Source organism: Anolis sagrei, chromosome X (genome assembly GCF_037176765.1).
Source record: "Anolis sagrei isolate rAnoSag1 chromosome X, rAnoSag1.mat, whole genome shotgun sequence".
NCBI classification, from domain to species: domain Eukaryota; kingdom Metazoa; phylum Chordata; class Lepidosauria; order Squamata; family Dactyloidae; genus Anolis; species Anolis sagrei.
In genome coordinates this window covers 29452884-29464974 of record NC_090034.1, presented here as the reverse complement: position 1 = coordinate 29464974, position 12091 = coordinate 29452884, and the positions used below count along the sequence as shown (strand labels likewise).

Here is a 12091-nt window from a genome sequence, read left to right as displayed (position 1 = left end):
TCTTAGGATCCTCAGTTGGATTTTACATGTTTTGTATAGATGCTTGTTAGATATTGTTTCTGTTGGTGTAAATGCATATGACCATTGGGCAGAGCATTAATAAATTTATTGATTGATCAATACAAAAGGGATGGGGAGGGGCTGGCGAAAGGGGCGCCCCTCAGACGACGGCCTCGGCCTCGGATGGCTCGTCCTCTTCCAGCATGCCGTAGGAGGCATGGGTCTGGAAGGGCCGCTGCAAGGGGTGGGCTAGCAGCTTGGCCATGCAGTTGTGCAGCTCCACCGCCGGGCCACCCAGCGCCACCTCATACTTGTAGTGCGTGCCTTTGGAGTCCAGGCTGCTGAAGAAGGCAAAGGTCTCCTGCCAGGGGCAAATAATAATAATAATAATAATAACAACAACAACAGCAACAACAACAACAACAACAACAATGCTTTATTTATAACCCACTCTTTCTCCCCGAGGGGACTCAGGGTGATTTCCAACAAAATTAACAAGACGGTAAACAGTCAGTGCCAGAAACAGACAAACAACAAATCAAGTCAAGGCAACAGATAAACAATCTCAGTATTAATGTATTAAACTTGTAAAACGGACTGAAAAGTAACCAAAAATTAAACTTAAATAAACATAATATAACACATCTCTTCCAGGTCTATTATTATTATTATTATTTATTATTATTCAGAGGGCATTTCTTCCTGCCTGGGGTCTCTTCCAACTCTATTATTATTATTATTATTATTATTATTATTATTATTAATCACAAACATACAGTGAAGACATCTGCCCTTGCACTTTGCTACTCTGCTGCTGAGTATGCAAGCCCAGTGTGGAACACATCTCACCACACTAAAATAGTGGATGTGGCTCTTAATGAGACATGCCGCATTATCATGGTGTGCCTGTGCCCTACACCACTGGAGAAATTACATTGTTTAGCCGGTATTGCACCACCTGACATCTGCTGGGAAATAGCAACCAATAGTGAAAGGACCAAGGCAGTGACATCTCCGGCCCATCCCCTGTTTGGATATCAGTCAGGACGCCAATGACTTAAATCAAGAAATAGTTTTCTAAGATCTACAGAGATACTCGCAGGGACACCCCAGCAAGCTAGAGTTCAAAAGTGGCAGGCTGATACCAAATGAGAGACTCCCTTCTGGACACACAGAAAACTGGGCAACGTGGAAGGCGCTGAACAGACTGCGCTCTGGCACCACAAGATGCAGAGCCAACTTAAGAAATGAGGCTACAAAGTAGAAGCCACAACATGCGAGTGTGGAGAAGAGCAAACCAGAAGACCCACTACTACAATGCAACCTGAGCCCTGCCATATCCACAATAGAGGACATTCTTATAGCCACACCAGGGACACTCCAAATGGCCAGCTTCTGGTCAAAGGACATTTTTTTATACAACTGTTTGGTTTGCTCCTGACACGATAAATAAATTATTATTTATTTTGTGTCAGTAAAATAATAATAATAATAAGCAGAGGCTGGATGGCTATCTGTTAGGAGGGATCAATGATGTTCTTCCTTAGTGGCAGAAGGGGGTTGGACTGGATGGCTTTTGGGGGCCTCCTCTAACTCTGTGATCAAGCTGTGTGTAGCCAGTCCTGCCTGCCTACCAATTTTGTGAGCGTGGATTTAACCAGCAAAATAGAGCAATTCGACCTCAATGTTTTTGAGGAATTCCTTGACCGCAAGAGCTGCCGGGCTCTCCCTCTTTGGAGGAGGCTGGACAGGCCTCTCTTAGGAGTGCTTTAGCTGTGTCCTGCCGCATGAAGAAAGGTTGGGTTCCTTGGGATCCCTTCCAGCTGGAGAAGAAGAACTCTTTCGCAATAGAAGAATGAGCTCCTTTGGAATCCAAAGGAAGAAAAGGCTCTGCAAGAAAACAACAACCCCATAATGGAGCTCCGGGGGGGTCTTACCTTGCAGCTGGCTTCTTCCTCTTTGTCCTCGGTGCCGTTGTGGAGGTAAAGCACATCGAAGAAGTAGTACGGGCACTGGAGCATCTTCTGCAGAAAGGAAGGGCAAAGGGAGCACTTAGTGTTGCCAGTGCCATTTGAAACCCCCAAAATCGTGAACAGTGGCTGTGCTGGAAAACACATAGATACAAGCAAACGTTGGCTTTGACTATAGATCTAGACGTCTCTCACCTTCATCTGCTCCGTGATGGCTGCAGGGGGCTGGCAGGCGGGGCGGCTGTAGACCAGGATGGCTCTGACCACGTAAGGAGGCGGGATCGTCTGCACGTTGTCCGTCACTGGCAGCTCCGTCTTCTGCTGTCTGCATTGGGGAGGGGGGAACACAGTGGGATCCTATTGGGACTACACATCCCAGCACCCCTGACAAAGGCAAAATGCAGGCAGCACCCCCCCCCCCCAATGGAGCGGCTTCCCAGCTCTGAGGGAAGAAGGAAAGGGAGGGAGGAACGGAGGGGAAGGGAAGAAGGAAGGGGGGGGGGGGGGAAGAAAGGAGAAGTGAAGAGAGGAAGGAAGGAAAGAAAGGGAAGAGAGGGAAGGAAAAAGGAAAGAAGGGAGGGAAGCAATAAGGAAGGAGAAGGAAATGAGAGAGGAAAAGGAGAAGGAAGAGGAAGGGAAGAGAAGGAGGGAAGACAGAAGGACGGAGAAAGAAAGACAGGAAAGGAAGGAAGATTGGGAGAGAAAAGGAAAGAAAAGAAGGAAAGAGAGATGGAAGCAAAGAAAGAAAGAGAAAAGGAAGGAAGAAAGGGAAAAGGGAAGGAAGGGAAGAAAGAAAAGGAAAGGGAAAAGAGAGGGAAGAAAGGGGAAAGAAAGGGAAGAGAGGATGGAAGGAAAAAGAGAGGGAGGAAAGAAGGAAAGAAAGAAAGGGAAGAGAGGGAGGGAAAAGGGAAAGGAAGAGAAAGGGAAGGGAGGAAGGGAAAGAAAGGAAGGTCCCAACGCCTGGCCTCGACCTATCTGCCATTGGGGAAAGCAGCCTGTTTTTCATTTGGGAGCCCCACTATTCTCCCTCCCAAAGGGATACAACCAAAAGGCAGGAGAGAAGAAAGAAGGAGGCTTACTTACATGAGGTTGAAAAGGCCTTCCAGATTTGAGAGAGGAGAGTTAAGGTCCAGTTTGAGCCAAAGTTCTGCTGCAATGCAAAGCGAGCCTTGCCAGGCAGACCTGGTTGGACTATGGTGCCCATCGCCCACTCCCCGAGAGGTTGGCCAACCCTCCCGATGAGCAACAAAAGCCAAGGATATTGAAGGATTTGCACTCGGCTGTCTCCAAGTCGTAGAGGAAGCTGCAGACCTCCCTGGGATCGGAGGTGAACCCCGAAAGCTGAGAGGAAGGAAGGAGGGAAAAGGCAGGGTGGGTGATCGGCCCTCACTGAGGATCACCACAGAAGGGGCCACGCAAGGCCACATACCCAGGTGACATCGTTGTTGACCACCACCAGGGCAAACTCATGGCTCTTGTCGATTTTATGCTTGGTCCGGACAAACATTTCAATCATCTTCTGGGAAATGTTCAGGGCATTGGTTTTGGAGCTGTAAAAAAGGAAGGAAGGAAGGAAGGAAGGAAGGAAGGAAGGAAGGAAGGAAGGAAGGAGGAAGGAAGGAAGGAGGAGAAAGGGATGGGAGGGAAGGAAGGGAAGAAGGAGAAGAAGGAAGGAAAAAGGAGGAAGGAGAAGGGATGGAAGGAGAAGGGAAGGAGAAGGGGTGGGAGGGAAGAAAAGAAGGGAGGGAAGAAGGAGAAGAAGGAAGGAAGGAAGGAAGGAAGGAAGGAAGGAAGGAAGGAAGGAAGGAAAAGGGAGGAAGGAGAAGGGAAGAAGGAAGGAAAAAGGGAGGAAGCAGAAGGGATGGAAGAAGAAGGGAAGAAGGAAGGAAGAGGAAGGAGAAGGGATGGGAGGGAATAAAGGAAAGGAGGGAAGAAGGAGAAGAGGGAAGTCAAAAGAAAGAGAGGAAGGACAGAAGGAGAAGGGATGAGAGAAGGAAAGAAAAGAAAGATAAATGGAAGGAAGGGGAAGGAAAAGTAGAGGAAAAGGAAGAGAAGGGACAAAGAAGGGGCAGGAGGGGAGAAAGAAGGAAGGAAAGGGAGGAGAAGGGATAGAAGGTGAAGGGAAGGAAGGATGAAGGAAAAGGAAAGAAAAAGATAGAAGGTAGGAAAGGAGGGGAAACATGGGAGGAAAGTAGGAAGAGGAAGGAAGGAAGGAAAAAGGAAGGAAGGAGAAGGGAAGAAGGAAGGAAAGGATGAAGTGAAGAAAATAGTGACGAAGGAAGGAAGGAAGGAGGAAGGAGGAAGGTGAAGGGCAGAAGGAGAAGGGAAGGATGGAGGAGGAAATGAAGGAGAAGGAAAGGAGAAAGACAAGGATGGAAAGAAGGGAAGAAGGAAGAGAAGGAAGGCAAAGGAAAGGGAGGGGAAAAAGAAAGGAAGGGAAAGGAAGGAGAATGGAAGGGAGGAAAGGAGGAAGAAGGGGAGGGAGGGGAAGGAAGGAAAAAATAAAAAGGGCAAGGAATGGGGGAGGGAGGGAAAAGAAAAAAGGTAGACAGTCATTATAAATTCTTCTGAAACGGTGGCTCTCCTCTTTCCCCTGCCTGGAAGGGACCCCGACTCACCCATTGAATGACTCCAGCTTTGGGTGGGACATTTCTTCCGACAGATCCAAGCAAATGATCTGGAGAAGCGAATAATGAGAAAATCAGTAAGGAATAAGAATCATTGTATGTCTTCCTCTTCTCGTGAATCGAGGTGGGTCCAGACACAGCGAGGACCATATCCTCATCCTCATCATAAACACTGCACTATGAAACAACATTTCAAAATAAACTCTGTCCCTGGTTTGAAAGCGTTGCTTCCTGTTTCATTGTGCAGCCCTAACTTTGAAAGTCGTTATTATAATTTTATATTATTATAAGAATATTATTATCACTATTATTTTGCAGTTTGATCAACTTACACCATGCTTTTTATGACAGAAGCAATTAGAAAATGACATTGATAACCCAGGAACAAATATTGTGCTACGTAATGTAATAATAGAAGAATCTGGCTGGGATCCCATTGGGTCTCATGGTGTTTCTCTCCTTTGCATTCAATTGTTGTTGTTGTCGTCGTTATAACGGAAAGCCTTAAGGCAGGCATGGGCCAACTTTGGTCTTCCATGTGTTTTGGAATAAGTGTATCATAGTCCCTTAGTTAGAAGAGATCTCCAAAGGCCATTCATGTCAAGCAGGAAAGAACAATCCGATCCCTCCCAACAGATGGTGATTCAGCCATAGAAAGGATAGAATTCTGATAGATAGGCAGGTAGACAGATATGTGGTAGATATAGATAGATGATAGATAGGATTGAAACAGAGAGAGAGAGGGAGGGAGAGAGAGAGATTATAGACAGGATTTAGATCAGTCGGTCCCAACCTTTTTTTGACCAGGGACCACTTTGACCAGGGGACCACTCTCCAACATTACTACCAAAAGGGTTACAAATCAGTTTTTGATCAACTTTAGATTTGGTTTGGTTATTTGGGGTGCTGATTCAGAACATTGCATAGACTACATCAGCTCTACTTTCTGATAAAGAACATATGCCACCCAGTAGTCACCATCTGCTCACCCAGAGAAAACCACATTTAATCATCTAGAGCTGATGTGGTCTATCCAATGCAATTTTCTTAATCAGCACCCCAAATAACCCCAGGAACAGGCCTAAAAACAAAAATACACTGCCATCATCATCATCATCATCATCTCTCCCTCTCCTTTTCTCTCTCGCTCTCCTCCAACAGCGGCACGCATGCCCAGCACCAATTTCTCCCGCATGTCTCGTGGACCTTATTTTAGGACTCACGGAACCATATTGGGAACCACTGATTTAGATAGATAGATATAGATGAGATTGAGATACAGATAGATCAATAGATAGCTGAGATAGGACTCAGATAGACAGACAGACAGACAGACAGATAGATAAAGGGTTGAGACAGATAATTATGTAAGAGATACGATTAGGATCAATAGATACAGGATGTAGAGAAATATTTGATAGATAGGATTGAGATAGATAGATAGATAGATAGATAGAGAGATAGAGAGAAAGAGACAAAGAGATAGATATAGATAGATAAGGAGAGAGATAGAGATGAATAGATGGATAGAGGAGATAGACAGACAGACAGACAGACAGACAGACAGACAGATAGATAAAAAGAGAGAGCTAGAGATGAATAGATAGGTAGAGATGGAGAGAGACAGAGATGGATGGATAGAGAAGGAGATAGATAACAGATAGATAGATAGATAGATGGATGTAGGATAGATATGTAGCTGATAGATAGGATTGAGATAGATAGATAGATAGATAGATAGATAGATAGATAGATAGGTAGGCTGTTAGGAATTGTCTTGGCCCAACGGCTCACCACTTTCTCGGCGCAGTTGACCCTGGGCGTCTTGACCCGGAAGTCGGCTGGAGGCGGCCAAGAGGCCGGAGAAGCAGGGCCAGCAGCAGTGGCACTTTGGGGTCCAGCCTCTCCCTCGCCTTCACTGCGGCTGCCCACCAGGTTGGGGGCCGAGGGGCCAGGGGCAATGGCCATGGTGGCGCTCGGGGCCCGGTCCTCGGCCCCCTCCGGGTTGGAGCGCGTCCGCGGGCGCAGGGGGGGCTCCTCCGCTGCCGCCAATGGCAGTGAGGATGAGGAGGATGGTGCTGGGGCCGCCCTCTTCCTCTTCTCCACCTCAGCCTCCTCCTCTTCCTCTTCCTCCGCTGCGCTAGCCCCAGCCTCTGAGGGGTCCATCCTCAGAAAAGAGGGAGGGAGGGTCCGAGAAGCCTAGGAAGGCACACAAGGAATAATAATAACAATAATAATAGCAGTTATAAAAATAAGGTAATAAAGGAGGCAGTCAGGGAATCCTAGGAAGACATAACAATGATGATGATGATAATAATAATAATAATAGGGTTGTTGTAGGTTTTTCAGGCTATATGGTCATGTTCTAGAGCAGTGGTTCTCAACCTGGGTTCCCCAGATGTTTTTGCCTTCAACTCCCAGAAACCCTAACAGCTGGTAAACTGGCTGGGATTTCTGGGAGTTGTAGGCCAAAAACATCTGGGGAACCCAGGTTGAGAACCACTGTTCTAGAGGCATTATCTCCTGACATTTCGCCTGCATCTATGGCAAGCATCCTCAGAGGTACTGAGGATGCCTGCCATAGATGCAGGCGAAACATCAGGAGAGAATGCCTCTAGAACATGGCCATATAGCCTGAAAAACCTAAAACAACCCAGTGATTCTAGCCATGAAAGCCTTTGACAATACAATAATAATTATAATTATAATTATGGAAAATCAGGAACTGCAATCAAGTCACTGACCAACACAGTCAGAATCTTCAGCACTGACATCAGTATGGAGTTCGGCCTAGACAAATGTGCCACAGTGGCATTAAAGAAAGGGAAAATTACACACAGCGAGGGCATAGAGATGCCAAATGGACAAACCATAAAATGCAATCAGCCTGAAGCCTACAAATATCTGGGCATACTACGGTTGGATAATATCAAGCATGGGCATGTGAAAAGTGTCGTCAGCAAAGAATATGTCCAAAGGGTCAGAAAGGTTTTGAAGAGCAAATTAAATGGCAGAAATACGATCAAGGCTCTCAACCCCTGGGCCATCCCCGTCATTAGATACACTGCTGGGATTGTGAACTGGACACAAGCAGAGCTGGATGATCTGGACAGAAAAACAAGGAAACTGATGACAGCCCACTACTCATTACACCCGCGTAGAGATGTCATCGACAGACTTGACCTGCCCAGAAAATCAGGAGGCAAAGAGAGGGCTTCTGTAAGTGAAACAAAAGGTAGAAGAAGAGAAACACACACTGGCAGATTATGTGAAAGGCAGTCAAGAACAACAGTGAGGGAAGTCAATAGAATCATAGAATCATAGAATCAAAGAGTTGGAAGAGACCTCATGGGCCATCCAGTCCAACCCCCTGCCAAGAAGCAGGAATATTGCATTCAAATCACCCCTGACCAATGGCCATCCAGCCTCTGCTTAAAAGCTTCCAAAGAAGGAGCCTCCACCACACTCCAGGGCAGAGAGTTCCACTGCTGAACGGCTCTCACAGTCAGGAAGTTCTTCCTCATGTTCAGATGGAATCTCCTCTCTTGTAGTTTGAAGCCATTATTCCACGTCCTAGTCTCCAAGGAAGCAGAAAACAAGCTTGCTCCTTCCTCCCTGTGGCTTCCTCTCACATATTTATACATGGCTATCATATCTCCTCTCAGCCTTCTCTTCTTCAGGCTAAACATGCCCAGTTCCCTAAGCTGCTCCTCATAGGGCTTGTTCTCCAGACCCTTGATCATTTTAGTCGCCCTCCTCTGGACACATTCCAGCTTGTCAATATCTCTCTTGAATTGTGGTGCCCAGAATTGGACACAATATTCCAGATGTGGTCTAACCAAAGCAGAATAGAGGGGTAGCATGACTTCCCTAGATCTAGACACTATGCTCCTATTGATGCAGGCCAAAATCCCATTGGCTTTTTTTGCCGCCACATCACATTGTTGGCTCATGTTTAACTTGTTGTCCACGAGGACTCCAAGATCTTTTTCACACGTACTGCTCTCGAGCCAGGCGTCACCCATTCTGTATCTTTGCATTTCATTTTTTCTGCCAAAGTGGAATATCTTACATTTGTCACTGTTGAACTTCATTTTGTTAGTTTTGGCCCATCTCTCTAATCTGTCAAGATCATTTTGAATTCTGCTCCTGTCCTCTGGACTATTGGCTATGCCTCCCAATTTGGTGTCATCTGCAAACTTGATGATCATGCCTTCTAGCCCTTCATCTAAGTCATTAATAAAGATGTTGAACAGGACCGGGCCCAGGACGGAACCCTGCGGCACTCCACTTGTCACTTCTTTCCAAGATGAAGAGGAAGCATTAGTGAGCACTCTCTGTGTTCGTCCACTTAACCAATTACAGATCCACCTCACCGTAGTTTTGCCTAGCCCACATTGGACTAGTGTGTAGTCAACTGCTTCAAGTGCCAAAGACAAAGAGTGAAAACACAATCCAAAGCAGAAGAGAAAACTGGCAAAAGAAGGCTCTCCATGGACAGGTTCAAGCAAAAATGGAGAGCCAAATTGACAAAGAAAAACATGGCTGTGGCTCACAAATGGAACTCTGAAAAAGGAGACGACGGAGGGCCTGATTCTGGCAGCCCAAGAACAAGCCATTTGAACCAACGCCACCAAAGCCAGAATTGAAAAGCTGACAACAGATCCCAAGTGTAGACTCTGCAAGGAAGCAGATGAAACAACAGATCACAACCTCAGCTGCTGCAAGAAGATTGCGCAGACAGACTACAAGCAGAGGCACAACACCGTTGCTCAGATGATTAATTGGAACTTGTGCCACAAAAACCATCTGCCTGCAACAAACTGGTGGGATCACAAGCCGGAAAAGGTTACAGAGAATGAACACACCAAACTCCTCTGGGACTTCTGGATTCAGACAGACAAAGTTTTGGAGCGTAATACTCTTGACCTCAATCGTGTTAAAAAAAAAGTATGGATTGTCGATGTCGCAATCCCAGGTGACAGCAGGATTGCAGAGAAACAACTGGAAATGCTGGCACAATATGAGGATTTAAAAATCGAACTGCAAAGACTCTGGCACAAGCCAGTCAAGGTGGTCTCAGTGGTGATCGGCACACTGGGTGCAGTGACTAAAGACCTTGGCCTGCATTTAAACAAAATAGGCACTGACAAAATTACCATCTGCCAGCTGCAGAAGGCCACCCTACTGGGATCTGCACGCATTATTCGCAGATACATCACACACTCCTAGACAGTTGGGAAGTGTCTGACGTGTGATCCAATGCAACAGCCAACAGAGTGTCTGCTGTGGACCCATCTTGTTGTGTTTCCAATAATAATAATAACAACAACTGAAACAGCCTTGGTCGTCTTAGTGGATGATCTGTATAGGGAACTGGACAAGGGGAGTGTGTCCCTGTTGGTTCTCCTGGACCTCTCAGCGGCCTTCGATACCGTAGACCACGGTATCCTGGAACGCCTGTTGGGAATGGGGCTTGGATGCATTGTTCTGCAGTGGCTCTGGTCCTTCCTGGAAGGTCATTCTCAGAAGGTGTTACTGACACCTGCTCAGCCCCACAGCCATTGTCTTGTGGGGTCCCACAGGGCTCAGTATTGTCCCCATGTTGTTTAACATCTACATGAAGCCACTGGGAGAGATGCCATCTGTATGCAGATGACGTCCAACTATATCACTCTTTTCCACCTGCTACTAAGGAGGCTGTTCAGGTCCTGAACCAGTGCTTGGCAGCTGTGATGATCTGAATGAGAGCAAACAAACTGAAACTGAATCCAGACAAGACAGAGGTGCTCCTGGTCAGTCACAAGGCCAAACAGGGTATAGGGTTATGGCCTGTGTTGGACAGGGTCACACTTCCCCTGAAAACGCAGATTCGCAGTTTGGGAGTTCTCCTGGATTCCTTGATAGTAATATAATATAATAATAATAATAATAATAATAATAATATAGAATTGGAGGAGGCCCCAGGCAGAAAGACACAAGCCATGCCCTCCTGGAAGCTCTGAAATATAACAACAACAACAATAATAATATAATGATAAAATTAGAATTATAATTATAGACAGGAAGATATCATCCAAGCCCTCCCAACAAATGGTTATCTAGTCTCTGCATAATATAATAATAATAATAATAATAATAATCACCATAATTTTATTATGATTATTATTATTATTAGTTTCCTTTTCTAATGGTGGAGATTGATCTTGCCATAACAAATGCAAGGAAATACAATGTGCTTTCCCCCTATAGGGCAGGTTGATTAACAATAATAACAATAACAATAATAATAACAGTGTTCATGCCCTTTCCCCATATTAGCAGCTATGCATTGCACCATAAACCTATACATAAACCTTTTTCTCACCTTTAAGCGGCTAGATGCAGACTCTTTCCCTTTGCAAACCGAGCCGGAAGTGGGTAGGAGGGAGGGCATTCCTTTGGCCCCGCCCTTCCGGCGCAAGGCCTTCTGGGATTTGTAGTTTCCCTGCCAAAAACCTAAGCCTCTTGCCCAAATCAAGTCAATTTTTTTTAAAAGGGAAATATTACTTTAATAATACTTTATTAATATATTATATTATTAATCAATTTCATTATATTGTTTTAGATACGTTTTGATTATACTATATTAGATATATCTATATCTATACACATAATAAAAGTGAAAATCTGTATATGTGATTTATGGGAGTTATAGTTCACCTGCATCCATACAAACTGTGACCCCCACCGTGAATGGACCGGGACCACATTTGGCACAGAGAAGCCATCTGAACATTTTGGAGACGTTTGGGGGAAATTGACCTTGATTTTGGGAATTGTAGTTCACCTGCATCCAGTCATACTGCGACCCCCACCGATAATGGACCAGGACCACACTTGGCACAGAGAAACCCCATGACCACGTGGACATACTGGAGAAGTTTGGGGGGAAATTGACCTTGATTTATGGGAGTTATAGTTCACCTACATCCATACAAACTGTGACCCCCACTGACAATGGACGGGAGACCAAACTTCACACAGAGAAGCCCCATGACCAACTGAACATACTACAGGGTTTTGTGGAAATTGACCTTGATTTTGAGAATTGTAGTTCGCTCTTATCCAGAAAACACTGAATCCAGCCAATGTCGGATCCAGACCAAACTTTGCAGTGCGTACAGGTGGGGTTTGGCGGCGATTGACCCACGATTCTGGGAGTTTTCGTTTGCCCTTATCCAGAGAGCACTGAACGCAGCCGACGTCAGATCTGGGCCAAACCTGGCACACAAGCCCAACATGGCTAACTTTGAATACTGGTGGGGCTTGGGGTAATTGGCCCACGATTTTGGGAACTGCAGTTCACCCACACCCTTATGCATTTTCTAATGGGAGCATTCATAAAAAAACAACAGGAAAGACTGGCTTTTTTCTAATAAATAATGTTACTAATTAACTAAATGATATGACCTAACATCCCAAAACAACCAATGCCCTTTTCAAATCACCCGG

The 12091-nt window shown here is 45.6% G+C and overlaps 1 protein-coding gene across 1 annotated transcript; it reads right to left on the bottom strand.

The window, feature by feature from the left end:
- Positions 1 to 89: 89 nt before the first annotated feature.
- On the bottom strand, positions 90 to 11030 carry BABAM1 (BRISC and BRCA1 A complex member 1). The gene is made up of 9 exons (XM_067473053.1): positions 10965 to 11030; positions 6392 to 6796; positions 4589 to 4647; positions 3400 to 3520; positions 3234 to 3311; positions 3054 to 3079; positions 2166 to 2295; positions 1938 to 2024; positions 90 to 361 (listed from the first exon to the last, which is right to left on the bottom strand). Exons 2-9 carry the CDS (start codon positions 6761 to 6763, stop codon positions 161 to 163), a joined length of 1074 nt encoding a protein of 357 aa, XP_067329154.1. The 5' UTR covers positions 6764 to 6796; positions 10965 to 11030; the 3' UTR covers positions 90 to 160.
- Between the last annotated feature and the right edge of the window lie 1061 nt (positions 11031 to 12091).

Bases quoted from the DNA above. Each gene is read 5' to 3' on its own strand.
- BABAM1 (XM_067473053.1), bottom strand. From the start codon at position 6,763: ATGGACCCCTCAGAGGCTGGGGCTAGCGCAGCGGAGGAAGAGGAAGAG. The intron at 3,521-4,588 runs GTGAGTCGGGGT...CCTTTTTTACAG, and splicing joins AAGCTGGAGTCATTCAATGG to CTCCAAAACCAATGCCCTGA. The intron at 2,025-2,165 runs GTGAGAGACGTC...TCCTTTCTGCAG, and splicing joins CCATCACGGAGCAGATGAAG to AAGATGCTCCAGTGCCCGTA.